The sequence below is a fragment of the Polyergus mexicanus genome, unplaced genomic scaffold (genome assembly GCF_030449975.1).
Source record: "Polyergus mexicanus isolate NDT 795.1 unplaced genomic scaffold, iyPolMexi1.0 SCAF_18, whole genome shotgun sequence".
NCBI lineage: Eukaryota > Metazoa > Arthropoda > Insecta > Hymenoptera > Formicidae > Polyergus > Polyergus mexicanus.
The window spans coordinates 1208775-1224036 of NW_027223338.1; the positions used below are offsets into that span (position 1 = coordinate 1208775).

The 15262-nt window shown below is 39.5% G+C and overlaps 2 protein-coding genes across 6 annotated transcripts in view; both read right to left on the reverse strand.

Moving 5' to 3' along the window:
• Positions 1–274: 274 nt before the first annotated feature.
• Positions 275–4087, reverse strand: LOC138941176 (trichohyalin-like). Of its 2 annotated transcripts, none has more exons than XM_070310589.1 (4): positions 3987–4087; positions 3465–3629; positions 733–3066; positions 275–547 (listed from the first exon to the last, which is right to left on the reverse strand). In XM_070310589.1, exons 2-4 carry the CDS (start codon positions 3626–3628, stop codon positions 505–507), a joined length of 2541 nt encoding a protein of 846 aa, XP_070166690.1. In that variant the 5' UTR covers position 3629; positions 3987–4087; the 3' UTR covers positions 275–504. The 2 variants fall into 2 exon arrangements, with proteins under 2 accessions (XP_070166690.1, XP_070166689.1); XM_070310588.1 differs by having other exon boundaries at positions 3465–3661.
• Positions 4088–4975: 888 nt separating this feature from the next.
• LOC138941259 (MOXD1 homolog 1-like) overlaps positions 4976–15262 on the reverse strand; it is a 19511-nt gene continuing 9224 nt past the window's right edge. For all 4 annotated transcript variants that reach the window (XM_070310763.1, XM_070310762.1, XM_070310764.1 and 1 more), the window contains 9 exons: positions 9875–10024; positions 8580–8753; positions 8207–8290; positions 7541–7730; positions 7022–7287; positions 6348–6766; positions 5936–6093; positions 5705–5835; positions 4976–5531 (listed from right to left, as the gene is read on the reverse strand). In XM_070310763.1, the coding sequence (XP_070166864.1) occupies positions 5373–5531; positions 5705–5835; positions 5936–6093; positions 6348–6766; positions 7022–7287; positions 7541–7730; positions 8207–8290; positions 8580–8753; positions 9875–10024 (1731 nt within the window). In that variant the 3' untranslated portion in view covers positions 4976–5372. The remainder of the gene's footprint in view (positions 5532–5704; positions 5836–5935; positions 6094–6347; positions 6767–7021; positions 7288–7540; positions 7731–8206; positions 8291–8579; positions 8754–9874; positions 10025–15262) is intronic.

Consider the following 15262-nt stretch of genomic DNA (forward strand, 5'->3'; position numbering starts at 1 on the left):
GTGTAACGTTTATTGAAAAAAAATTTATTTATCTTTGATTAAGAAATTATTTGTGTAAATTAATATTATTATTTTATATTATTATTTAAATTTTTATATTTCGAGAAGATATAAGATTTTTTTTAAACTTAAATTTTCTTAAATTACAGTTTATTAAATAATATATAACACAAAGAAAATAATACGTGTTTTTTTGTAATACTCTAGTATTAAGAAAAAAAAAGAGAAAAGGAATTATGTTGAAATAATGGAAGTAGCAAGTTTAACTACGCAATTCTAACTATTTATTTTTGGACAAAATATCTTAGAGATATATACGACATTTTTGCGGGATACACACACGAGCTGTACATTAATATACATTAATATTTGAGTATTTTCGAAGATATCACATACATCGCAACATAATATTTTAATTAAGTGAGATAATAAAATCGACAGAAGCAGAGGTTCAGAAAGTAGCAGTTTTCAGTGCCGTATTGGTAGCCAAATTATCTCTTCCTTTTACCAGACCATGAAACGTTGCATCTGCTGCGCCATATTGTTGCTGAAAGAATATTATATTTTATTTTATTTATTTTATTATTATTATTATTATATCATCAGTATCTACATCTATTTTAATAATTCTATTCTGTTCTCTTTAATTATAAATTAACAGATATTTCATTATTTTATTTCACATTCTATGCTTTAAAAAATATTTTATAATAATTATGATGTGTGTCTTACCCAATAAAAGCTTTTTTGCCATTATAGAGAGAAAGTCCGTAAACGGTACAAAGTGCCACGATGAAAGCTTGTTTCATAAAGTCATGTGTCGTAGGATATTTGGAAAGTTCATAGTCCATTAATTTGGGAACGATTTTTGCTCCAATTTTCTCGACGCTTACGTCCTGCGAATTTCGTTCCCATTTCGCGGACAATCGATCATTAGATGCGATCCTAGAAATCGTTCTTTCCGCAGACAATGTTCGTTGTTCGCCATTTTGTTGAGGAAAATGAGAAGCTCTGATGACTCGACGAAGAGAGGCGAGTCGCGATGAATCCTTGACATTCAGATTCGATGATCCGTGACGCAATTGTCTAATAGAATCTTTTTCGAGAGATTCGGTAAATCGATTTTCGACTGATCGAGCTACTCGGCGCTCCTTCGGACCTCTGATCTGTTGATCGCGTCGGGCATCCGATCTCTTTTCCAACGAATGAACGACTCTTTTTTCGTAAGCTGCTGCTCTATTCGCTCTGCGATCCATCATTCGCATAGAGATTGCATCAGAGTTACGCTCCGCGCGGCGATTTTGCATCCTGGATCCTTCGCGTAATCTCGAGCTGTCGTCGATCCTTCGCTCGAACGATTTTCCTGAGTTAACAGTGGATCGTTTTTCCAGAATCCTTCCACGAGAAATTCGCAACTCCGGGTTTCGTTCTAGACGTCGGTCTGTCATCCTGGATGCTTCGCGCGATCTCGCGCTCTCGTCGGATTCGCGCTTTCGTTCAGATGATCTTCGTGAATCGTGTTGCTCTAAGACTCGTCTTTCCGGATCTCTCCTAGATACTCGGCTAATTTGTTCGCGAAATTGCTGCGGGACGATCCTTCGTTCCTCGCGAGATCGATACACGCGGTTCGTCCTTTCTCGTCGCTCCGAAGTTAAATCTCGTTGCTCCGTTGAAGAATCGTACGATCTGCGATCTCTAGACTCTTTGATCTTCGCGAATTCTCGACGATACATAGAGTTACGATCTACGGAACGGGAAGATCGAATGTTTCTCTCTCTTCGTTCCCGACTCGAAGTGTCTTTGAAATCGTAAACTGAGCGTGCTGGAATAATAATAGAATTATCTCTTGCAACGTTCCCGCGCGAATCACGTTGGCTCACGATCCTCTGCGAACGATTTATCCTTTCTCGACGTACGTCCTCGGGCGAAACTAGCGACGTCATCCGATCGAGAGATCTTCGACCGGTAAGACGATTCTCAACCCTTTGGCGCTCGATGCGATTTATTTCCATAGATCGAGCCAAAGATCTACGTTCGGAGGGCGATTCAACCGATCTGACCCGCCTATTAAGTGTTTCGCGATCGAAATCGTTGATACGTTCCATCGATCGAAACTGCGACCGACGATCGTTGGATCTAACGAGATCTTTACGAGAATTCCTGGTGACAATCGAAGCACGCGATCTGCGTTCTCGATTAACAACTCGATCGAGAAGAGCGCGGCGGATGTCAAGGAATCGTTCCCGATTTCGGCGATTCAGATTGTTGTTACGATCTATGTCCCCTCGTGCGATGTCTTCCGAACGAGCTTTCAGAAGACTTTTGCGATCTTCGCGACGATTCGATCGTTCTGCATCTCGACGTTCGATAGATCGTACTCTACGCTCGTCCATCTCAGATCGATGATCCAAGCGAGTTAGATCTCGGTATTCGCGACGGACAGCTAGAACATCGCGCGATTCTTGCCGATTTATTTCACTCGATTCTCGTCGTTCCATCGAGAGTGATCTGCGATCGTTCGTACGAGACTGAAGATTCGGAGAATTTCGTCGGCCCATCGATCGATCGACGCGATTTTGGCGACGCGCGATTTCGTTAAGCTCGCGTCGTTTCGTGGATCGTAATCGGGAATTCGTACGATCGGTCACACGGCGCTCCAAATCCCGCACAATAGAACGACGATCGGTCGCACGGTTGAATAAATCCTGCGATCGAGAGAACCGAGTGGCGGGATCGTACGAGTTTCTGGCGTTGCGGGATTCGATGGTCCTAAATCGAGATTCTCGAAGTCGGTTGACGGATTCGTTGTCAGATACGCGAGTCCTGGATCCTGGGAGCCTCTCAATCGCTCTTAGATTTTTAAACGATCGTTCTTCAGTCTCCAGCGAACCGATCCTAGACAAGCGATCGAGACTCAAAGATCGAGAGAGCGCGAGTCTTCGAGATATAGGTGATTTGGGTACATTAATTTCATGATCATTAATTGGTTTGGAAGCTTTTTCCGACTCGGTAATCAGATGCGCAGGCGTTTTGGCGAAAGGATTTAAATTTGGACAGGCGTCCACCCTAGAAATAATAATGCTTCTGTAATTTTTATTATAAATGATTTTAAAAAACGTATACAAAAATATTAGATACTTTTAGGAAAGGTTTATGAAACCAACATATGCTGCTTGGGTACGGTTTATAAGAGAAAAAATAATTTTTTTTTTTTTATATATATAAAATGCTACTTATAATAGATCAATGATATTTAAATCAAAAATTAAAAAGGTAATAATAATAATATAAAAAATATTAAAATTAATATATAAAAAAATTAATGCTCTCTTTCTTTTATAGAGATATTATTATACAAGATAGATATTTAAGAATTTTGAAATAATATTAATTTAAAATTAGAAAATTATAAGTATTTTTTTATAAATCAATATATGAAAAAAAAATATTAATTTAATTCGTACTCATGGGGAGCTCGATGCGTGAGTTCGGGTCCTGCGAGACTACCAGAATGTCCTTCCCTATCCCTAGACACTAGTCCTAGCGTCAGACATGCGAGCGATACTATTAAGAGTCCAATGTATTGCCAAGATCGTACGGGCAATACTACGTGACGTGTACGTCGCATCCTGTCGCAAAATATTATCCAAATTCACGTTATCTGTAATTGAATATAGAATGCGATTCTATTGTATATATCTATGTAATTTTGTTCGTCGCTTAAAGTTTCAAAGCGCGTTTAAAAATTGCAAGAATTAAAAAAAACAATAATACACGCAAAAATGTTTCAGTTTCGAAAACAGAATATGTTTTTTTCTTTAGATGCGAAAAAAAATTTTCTATCTTTCTACCTTTTTTTTTTGTCTTCCTTTCTTATAACAAAATTTTGCTTCGAAATTTAAAGTGAAATCTTTTGTATTAAATATCTCGCGGCTCTAGAATATCTCGGAGAGTCTCGGAGCGTCGATGAAAAAAAAGAGACATACCTGAGAGATTCGAGACCGCCGTGACCAAATTCGCTGTAGGTATTCTGTAGGGCTTGGAGAGCCCTTCACAATTTCGCGAGGAGTGCTCTTCGTCGGTGCTCCGGGAAGCTGCTGACGCTGAACATCCCGAGGGAGCGAGTTTTATACTCGCGGGAGCCGCGACGTAATTCGATTGAAACGCAATTCACCGCTTATCAGCAGCGACCACATGGTGCCCCATACGTCAGCGCGACAAGATCGCCATGAACAAAGAGCGCGGGCGGGCAATATTGCGAGCGGAAAGATTGGAAAAGCGAAATGCATTTTCGGGTTAATCAGTTGGAAAATTGCGAATCGGGATAACGGTCGCACGTGGATGTCCTTTAAAACGCGTTGAAGCTTTAGTTCCGAAGGATCCGAATAGCTTTCAAATTGTTTGATCGAAACCCATTTCAAATTAATAAATTCAATTAAGGGGGAAAAATCAGTGTAACAGCTAAAAAAAGACTATTTTTAAGGATTTCTTTTTCTGGTATATAATCGGTTTTTTTTTTTTTTTTTTCAAATCGCATTATTAACATCACAAAGTATATAATTTGAACTATCTTTCGTGAAATTTTCGTTAAAAGATATTAATATTTATAGCTACAATAGTCAATATTTTCTTAAAATATAAGACAATATTGAAACTGTTTAATCTATTGTATAATTTTGCCGAAAGTCCTTTTTCTCTTTTAAACTTTTAAGTGAGAAATTGTTCGTTTACTGCCTATTTAAAGTATAAAATAAAAGCTTAACGCAATATAATTCTTATATAAATAGAATATATCAAAATCCTTTAAAACTCAAAAAAAAAAAAAAAAAAAAAAATGAAAAAATAGAGGTTGAAAACAGGAATAAAATTTCTCACTCGGCTATAGACAGGAATATATACAATGTGTTTAAAGACACATTTATTTTTATACAAAACTCGCATTACAAAGAGAGAAGCTTATATCTTATAAATACGTATTATTAATATATAATCATATTTACATATTATATTATATTATATATTTCTACATTTATATATATTTATGTTTATAGTGTGCGCTAGATCGACTTTTGAAAAATTTTGAAAAATTCTATCATCCCCTTACAAAGAGGGATTGACCAGCGATCTAGTTTTTAGGAACTTGCCGATCTGTTTCGAATGGTCGGAAACCGTTCGAAGAAATCGCTCGTCGTGCAAGGTAAGATCGCTTAAATTAATAAATTAATCGGGCTCATTTCGTAAATTCGAAAATGTACAGGAAACATTCGTGACGTAGAGAGCCTTTCGAATCGTACTCGCGTAATCGATTGTGAGAATCGCATTCGTCTTGCAACGCGTATCGTTGACTATAGTTGACTATTTGCTGTGATATCTTACAACAAAACGATCGATACAACGATGATAGTGACCAGGTTTATCACGGATATATGAGAAATTCCAATAGAGCCGGACGTGTTCTTGAATTCGCTACAAGTCGTGTCGTTCATTTCCGGTAGCGCCGTGTAATTCGGGAAATTCTGAATATCTGCCGGCTTGAAACAAAAAATTAAGAAAAATATATAATAATAACAATTTAAAAAAAAATATATAATTATGAAAATTGTGAGTTTAATAATTTTTCGCAGCATTTATCGTTAGCTGGGAAGGGCAAATACGATTTTAAATTTTGATTACAAGTATTTTTAATTGCATCGAGAGATTTTACCAATGCCAATTGATCGTCTCTTTTTCTGCAGAATGTCATATGCCTGCCGTGATAAAGATTATTTTCTATTGATCTTGCGAGCAATTCTTCCGTCCATGGCAAAGCCAGCATATGTTCAGCCATAGTGCGACCTGGAAGTATTGAGGAAAACGTTAAAAATATTTTCTAAGGATTGTGTTATACACAAAATATTGATTTTTTTATACTATTATTTCTATTATATATTCGTACCTCGGAATTCTTCGGGCTCTTCGATAATGAGTCGCGAGAAAATATTATCGTCCTCACTCTCTTCCATGTAATCTTTCATTGCGGATTCGTCTATTGGTCTTGCAGCAGGATAAACGGAAAGCTGTTGCTGATTGGTCGAAGGCAGAGTCAAGTCAGTTCTGGAAAATAAACGCTAAGTTTAAGCCAAGAGAAAGAGGCGACAATATCAATAGATTTTTGATAAGAAATATTATTCAATGCGCGTACAATAAAATTGTTATAAATCTATCTTAATTAATATCGAAAAATGGAAAAATTAATATCCTTTAAAAATATAATTCTTTTCAATAAATAATTGAATTGTATTGAAAGATACTTTTTAGATTATTAAATTAAAATATATCCTAACAATATTCTGTGCGAGATAACTTACCCATTTATCAGGAATAGCTTCTCCAAGTATTCCATCGTCATCCCTCGGAAGCTTTGCACGCCGAGAGTCTTGAAAAGATCTCTGACGGGCGTCACGCTGTAGCAGCCGGCGAGCGGTGTCCTGGGATAATGCAGGACGAACGCCAGGCACATCTCCTGGGTAGCCGCGTAACCGCCTAGAGTCGGTTTTGTCCTATTTAAAGTGCCGTAAACACATTCCGTTACGAGCTCGTCCCCAGGTAACACCTTTACTTCCTTCTCCAGCGTATGAGACTGCTGGTAGTTGAAATCAAAGTGATTGTCCTGGACTATCCTCGGTAATTCTTTACCTCGTCGAATGTGCTTCAAGCTGAGACGACGTCCGGCTAAATGCGAATGCAGGACAACCGATACGATATTGATACCGTCCTCGGGAAACATCTGTGGAAAAAAATTTTAAATTAACTCTTTTAATTTTGTATATTTTCTTTATTTCTTATTATTTTACGCGTGAATGTTTATTGCAATAAGAAGAAATATAGAAATATAATAAAAACAATATCAAGATAGTAATAATAGAAATAAAAAAAAATAAAAAGAAAATAAAATAAAAATAAAAGTACTATTTTTAATTTTTTAAATTTAATAAAGTCCTGTTTTCAGTTTTTTCAGTTTAATTTTAATTTCTTCCATTACCATGTTTGTGCAGTGTGGAGTGCAGTATCCCGCGGTGGCGTATTCCTTCTGCTTCGGGGGCACTAAATGAAGGGGGCTGACCGCCACGCCGGCCACGAGGATGCCCGCTTCCTGAGGACGAAGTTTCGGAGTCAAATGGAGTCTTACGCCGCTGCTGTCGATCACTTTCTTCATACTCGGATTATTATAGTGGACTTCCAGCATGTAATACGAGTTATCGCCGTGTTCCGCTACAGGTATACCGACGTGTTCCGGCAGCCATTCTCCTGCAAACATCGTGCGATAAAAAAAGATTTTACTTTTATTAAATTACTTATTGGATAAAAAAATAATTGAGTAATATAATTTGTCGTCCCGAAGTTTTCTCTTTCGATTATTCTTTAACGCTAAGGTATCGCGCGATAGACGACAGTTTCGCCGAACTTTTGCGGGGAATTTCGCGCAAATTATCTTGCCGAGGGGGACAGCAACTCGATCGTGGCTCCAACATACTTTGTCTTCACTTTGTAGATAATTTACCTTTACTACCACGAGCCCAAGCGAGGACGGGCTGCAGACATGATTCCCAAGCTCGCGGCATCGTCGGGCTGTAGCAGCGGGCACCCGCGATCCTGGCATGTTCGCCAAGGATCGGCGACGTCGATGCGCACTCGTATAGGATCACGTGATGGACCAGATCCTTGTTAGCCTTCTCCACGAGCGGTGTATACTGAAATTGTAACGCATGGATGACGCATAAATGCGAGGCGTTCGATATCGATCGTCTTTGCGATTTTTTTATATTTGCACAAAAGAAATTTCGATTGATTTTCCTCAATTTGAAAAAGCTATGTTTTAGCATCTTTTTTTTTTTTTTTTTTTAGAAGCTCCCCCTCATCGATATCTCAAAGATCGATCCGACGAGATCCTGGGAACAATCGCGAGCCTCTCTCCCGCGAGACCGCATTGACAGTCGGCCAGCGTTTCGGTACACGCAGTGACATCATTCCGGATCTCTTCTTTATTCTAATGACGCGCGCGTCCACGCCGGGCGACGTCCGGCATGAATGACCGTGATTCGTGAAGCACATACGAATCAGGCCCAACCTTTGCATGCCATCGCAGCGTCGGGACTTATTCTCGAGTGGTTCGCGTCTACTTGAGAAACCTGTTAGCGAGAATTCGCATCGTCGTGTATTTACTTACCCCTATCATGTGATGTTTCTCTCTCAACGAGGAGGCCTTGAAGATCTTGCACCAGTAAACGGTGTCCGTGTCGTCCACCTCAAACTGCCAAAAATTGACGGTAATATTAAATCGCAATTCCTTAATAGACGCGCAGAATTCAGAAAATCTCATAGACGATTAAAATTAAAATTGAAATTCAATCGCATAAATAATCATCAAGTAAAATCATTAATATCCGTAAATTTTTTTCCAGAATCAACTCCATCAGAATTGATATTAATTTTCCCTGCCCTAAAATAACACGCCAATAAACCTATTGTATTTATGTTTTTGTTAAGATAAATATGAAGATGAAAAGATTGAAGAAGGAGCGTGTATCTCATTATTCTACCTGGTTAAGTTTCACGTCCCAGTGTCGTATATTTCGAGTTTCTCGCGGTGGCGAATGTGCCGCAGCTGTCTTCAGCCTTAGGGCCTTTCCGCCTCGTCTATTCTCGTGCCATATCGCCGTGTTTAATTCTGGATCGGTCGGATGTAGAGCCCATAGCACTTTGACGGTGTCCTCCTGGAATCGTACAAGCGTGTTTCGCTGTTTAAAGCGGCAACAATAATCAATATTAAAGACGAGGGGATATTAACAAGCGGAAAAACTTGGCAGTTCGTTAAAAAAAAAAAAAAAAAAAAAAAAAAATTGAAGAAACTTTATCTCGATAAATAATATTTCAAACGCGGATTTATAGAGTAGCGTGCAATTGAAAACGGAATACAATTGATCGCCAAAAGTTCGTGCCACTGAGACAGAGGCGAGGGGGGGGGGGGGAGGGGCGACACAGACGGTATGTTAAATGCCTAAATACCGCCGCGGGAATTCGAAGCAGCGGGACCTCGGGGCCTCTTAAAACCTACGGAGCCCCTTCTTTTCGGGCATAAATCGAAAGAGGGTTCTTCGCGAATTCTGCAGAGTCGCGACGGTTGTATAGTAAATCTTCCGTACCGCTTTCTCTCTCTCTCTCTCTCTCTCTCTCTCTCTCTCGTGCTGGCTTCCTCCAGACCCCTTAAGGACCCCCCATTCGAGCCGGCACGAACTGCAGCGAGTTATGCGCTGGTACAGCGAAACTTGCTTTTTTTTTTTTTTTTGCACGCGTTTTAATTACAGAGTAGCGGATTAGAGGTCGGTGGAGGAAGGTAATTTGGCGTTAGCGAGGCGCGATAAATTTCCGGCTCTCGCTGCGTTAATGCACGCTTGCGAATCACTCCGGCATGCGAATGACTCCTTTCAATTACGTATAATATTCGGAAGCCACCGGAGGTTCAGAATTTTTAAGATTTATTTTAAGAATCCAAAATATGTACCACTGGGCTAACAATTTTATAAACGATTGTTCATCATCCGTTTTATAATGTTGTATTTAATTTTTAATTTACAGCAATTGTGTTCGAGGAGGAATATACGTATAATATTGTGTTCGTCGTAAAATCAAATATTGACAGCTTGTTCTTTTTGCTAATTATTTGAGATATATCATTATTATTATTATTATTATTATTTTTTTTTATATATAGAGAGAGACACTTTATCAAGCAATCATAAAACAAAAAATTATTTACGCTCAATTATGATAGCAATGTTTACGTAAATGATCATTGTATATCATCTTAAAATTATGTTTTAGTTTTGAGACTTACCGTGAGCTGATGATCCTGAGGGTCGCATGTCTGCCACTTCCTAGCAAACATCACCGTGGTATGAGTCTCGTTTTGCGAACCGCCGAGTACTCGGACGTCCTGGGACGTGTCGGCAACTGGTGCAGCCTTCATCTCGACACCGTGCGAGTCCTGGAACATGAAGAGGAAGAGAGAGACGTCGTCGTCGTAAGGTTCAACGTACCCGTCGAAACAAGGGCCCCGCGGGCCCCGAAACTCGCTTCTTGTATCTTGAACAAGAGATCGTGAGCTTTATCGGGTCAGGTGAGCGCCAGGTGTTCGCATTCGCGGCGAACTGGGACTCTAGGGGTTCTCCTGTCCGACGCAATTTGTCTCTCCGGCCTTACCCACTTTCTCTTTTACTTTACTTAAGTCTAAAGTATAGTGAATGTGTCATTTTTCATAAGTTACGCCGCGGTTTTCATTCGCACGTTTTAATGTCGGCCAGCTTGAATGACGTATAGTTTAGATTCAGGCCTCACAATATAAAGAGTATATCGATACTGTTCTAATAAAATTATTTACTTCTGTGATTACTAGAGTGTACCATAATCAATTAATTCAGGATCGATATCTCCTTGATAAAAATGTTGAGATTAAAAAATATATGGAATTAAAAAAATCACAAGTTAATAAAAAGATCTTAATTCGAAAGGGGGATGAAAATCGAGAAAAAATTCATTTTTTATTATTTTTTTCAAAGTTTAAAGTTTGCATAATAAAAAGGATAATCTTTCATTGAATTCTTTCTACGAAAGAGTTGTTTGAGACAATTTATCATGAACTTTACGGTACGGAATTACGTGGCGGATTCTGCTACACTTTTATATACGCTGTTATGATTTTACGAAAAGGTATCCAGAATTACCGGCCAATATTACAGAGACCGTCGATAAGGCGTTATACTTTGAAAAGGATAGAAGGGAGCGATTTCCCAGCTGCGTTATGGTAGCGCACGCGAGTATAAGGGAGGCCGCGGGCGTTTAGGTCCGTTGGACCCCGGTTACGGTGGGGTGCATCCTGATGTTTGTACGCGGGGCGAGAGACGAGAGGCGAAACCCCCGAAGGGAAGTCTCCTTCCTGCTCGTAACGAATCCGAATAATTGCCGCAGCGTCGTCATGCCCGATGGAGTACGTAGCACGTGTAGAAAGGAAATAGTAAGAAATGCGTCTTCGCAAAACGTTGCGAGAAACCGATGGAAATGTGAATAAAAAAAGATACAAGAGGAAAGAGAGTAGGAATTGATTGATTATGCTATCGTATTAATCGCATTTTATATACTATCTTTATATGTTTGTCAGTATTGACTTTTTAATGAAAATTAATAATTTTTATTTACGTCTATATATTATATCTTTAACGTACAATATGCGCAGAAATTATTATTTTCATGTAAAACAGAAGATTTATCCACTCCTAAAAAAAGACATGTTAAGTTTAAGCACTCGAAAATTTCCAACTGTACTATTGTCTTTTTTCCGCGATACTGATTGGGCTATGATTTTGCAAATCGATAGATTTAAGAGACCAGCTAAATCGCACCTTTTACACTATGCCATAAAAAGAATTGTAATAAATTCATTTCTTCTCGAAGAAAAGATTAAATGGGAGGTATCTTAAATATCGAACTAAAATGTCCAATATTAACTTGCGTATAAATTAAAACTAGGTAATATAATATAAAATAATAATATATAATATATAATATAAAATATATAATATATAATATAGATATATAATATAAATATATAATATATAATATATAATATATAATATAAAATATCTTAATTGTGGTATGATATAGGCAACTCTCTCCCCTGTACGTATAAAAAAATATAATATTGTTGTTGCGTGCGCGTATAGACAAATATCGGAAAATGTGCAGCGAGCTGTGAGCAAAAAGATTTTATCTCGAATTATATCTCGAATTATTCCTCCGATAAACGAAGATCAATCTTCCATTTTTCTTGAAACCTTTTTGAAGTTACCGGTAATTTCATGCGAATGTACGATTAATAAAGATAACGTGGATTTTAATTACATTGAGTTTCGTCAGCGGGAAAACAATCTGACTGGCCGGGTGTCATAATAATACACGCGCATAAATCTACCCGGTAGGCTCCGCGAGAATCTTGCCTCTTTTTATATCTCGATCACAGCGATAGAGGCGCGTCGCAATTTCGTGGGGTTCAAGTTCTTGCGTTCTCACGAAGTTCGTGACGGTTTTCTCATGGCATCCGGATATTCTCATCGCTATCAGGCTAATTATTACGGCCCTGGCGTTGCGTTCGGCGATTAAAAGGTCTGCGATCCGAAAAGACGGCTGTTTTTTAATTAATTCATTCGATCGTTATCCAAAAATTGATATTTCCCAACTGAATCTATCCTTTAACGTGCGAGAGTCTCACGCTCATTTTTAATGGTAAATATGAGTAGATTATCGTAACATCTGCATATTTCGTCTGCCCTTTCCGTAGCTTCAAGCAAATAAGCTATTTCGAGAGATAAGATCGAATCGTAAAGGCAATAACGCGCGTGTTATCTATCGACGTTAATTTATCGGGAATAAGTTCAAAACGACAACGTTAATTCACGCGCATCTGGAAACCAGTTATCTCGGAAACTAGGAAAAGACGGTTGAAAAGGTAAAAAGGAAAGAAGAGAAAACAGTTTCGGTGGATTATCGCGGCTGTCTTGCGCCGGGGCGAAAAATGCCATAAAGTAGCTCGTTAGACAGTAGAAAATATTATGCAAACGATCCACCGAGGTGCAAGCCGGTCGCACTGATACCTGATCTTTTTACGATTGTGAGTCACGACGACGTTGACACCAACGACGATGTCATTTATAGCAATCCTCGCGCCAAGCGCTACTATTCAAGGCTCCGTTAATCAAATCGACGGCTTCATCGATGCGACGAGATGAAGAGATTGCAATTTAGATCGTCAGGATCTAAGAGAGGATCGAGAAGACGATCGAGGGGCATCTTCGATCCGCTTGGAACGGCACGTACGCCCATGGGATGCGGAGAATTAATTCGACGGATGTGACGTCACGATTGCGCTTCCTGCGAGAGTCTCCCGAGAGGTTTCTCTTCACTCCACGTCACACGCGAATTCTCCTCGCGAGGCGTTCCCAAGATACGGGCAAGGATACGGGATCCTTGAAGAGTGACGTGGATTCTCCTCCGCGAGACATTCTTTCTCACCGCATATATCTAATCAATTTTTATATTTATCTATCGCAATGTGAGATTCATGAGATATTGCTATAAGTGTAACGTGAGCTAAGAGATAAAAGATTCTCCTCCGGTTCTTTTAAAAAGTACCATGACCGTTTTAAAAAATCTCTAAATTACGAAGAGATTACAATGAGAGATATTACATCATGATCTTCGCATCACAAGTTATTCACATCGGGATTAAGATCGGGATTAAGATCGTCAGTCGAAGATCCTTCTCGGGTGACGCTTCGACGGGAAGATAAAAACAGGGCGTCAGAGAATACCGTTTTCCCGCGGTTTCGCTTCGTACACAATGCGCCTCTCGTATAAATGCCGATCGGCGGCTTTCTACGCGAGAGACGCGAGATCCCAAAAATCCCGGTCGCAAATATTCCGTGGAATGTGTGTGTTTTTTCCGTGAGATGGATCGTAGCGTCCGCAAAAAAAGGAAACGCCGTCGTGTTGTCGCTTTGTGCCCCGAAAAACGGTTCCCATGGATCCCATGGTCCTGGAGAAAAAAGGAAGGAATGTCTTCGAAGAGGCGCCACTAGGAGAGAATGTTCGCCAGGTGTTTTCGGTGGTAGCCTCTTCTTCATTTTTTTCTCCTTCTCTCTTCCCCCCCCCTCTCTCTCTCTCTCTCTCTTGCACTTTGAAGTATATGTGGATTTTGGGTCGCCTTCCCCGTCCACCCCCTCTTCGTTCCTCTTCCTTCCTTCTTCCACCTCTTTTTGCTCTTAGCTTGCTTCTTTTATATCTTGCTCTTCCCCACACTTTTTCCCTTTCTCTCTTTCACTTTCTTTCTCTTGCTCTTTCGCTCTCGACTCGCCGGTTTCTTCTCTCCTTTTCTCCCCTCTTCGCATGCATTTGGTACCTTTTTCCCCTCCTTCTCGTCCGAATCTCCTTTTTACCACCTGGCAGAACAGCAGCTGGTAGCAGTTTGTTCCTCGGGGAGAAGGGATAAAGGATTTCTCTGTCCTTCGGGAACTCCGAGGTATGAGCGTAGCGATCGGCGACAAAAATTTTCGCAATTTGCTTGCAGATTTTGTAATTCATAGATGCGACTCGTGTAATTTTTAGACTGACAAAACTTATCTGACTCTTGAAATATTCATGTATAATTAAAATTATTCAAAACTGATTTACTTTATTCTGTTTTTAAGACGGAGAAAATTATGATTATGTCGACCTTTTAGTCGCGATTCCGGTCCCGGTTTCTCACGTGTGATCCCGGCGTCGAAGAAGCGCGTATACGCGGTTAAGCGCAATTACGCGCGGCGAGTCGTTTAAGGCTCATCGTGGCCGGTTTTACGAGCGGTTTACGTGGAATAATAATCAACGAATTAAAATGCGGTTGGAAGCCCCTCTCGTTCTTTCTCTCGTCGGGGAGGCGCCCTGCCTTGCCGCCACTCGGGGGTGCGCGTGTCCCCCGCAATTTCTTCGGCGGACCGCTTAACGATTCTCGCGGTTACTACTTTAATCGCGCGTGGAATTTCAACTCTCGCCGGACGTATCGATCGACTTAAAGACGCGCTAATAATAAGAGAATCTTCGTCTCGAGTAAAAAATTAAAAATATAAGTGAAAGTTCGGAGTTACGTTTTCGGAGTCGTTTTCTACGAAGAAGAGTCGTACATTTCTTTAAAAAAAAAAAAAAAAAAAACAAAAAAAAAAATCTGATCGGTTACAGATATATTAATCCGATAATTAAAAACTCCTAAGGCATTTGATAATATGCTATATTATTAAATAAACAGATTAATGTGTCAGTTATCTTTCGCTTAAATCAAGATTTAATGTTTCAAAACAATACGTTTTTAAACAACGAAAATAATTTATTATAATTGAATCATGCGTCTTTGATAAGTGCTTCTGCGAAGCAGTTTTTGCGGTGGTTTGACCACTAACAGCGCTAATTCGTTTTCTTTTTTTCTGAGCGTTGTTTTCGGATCTGGAGGCGATATGGGGCCCGAAAAAAGGGGGTTTCGTAATTCTCATCGCGCCGCTACGTATTACCGATAATTTATACTGTTAACATCATGACAAAAAAAAAAAATCCAATAGTATGTAAAGAGGAAAATAAGAGAATGCTTATTCAAGACTTATCCAAAATCCTAATGTCAAAGTACTCTGCGTTGATACCACTGCTT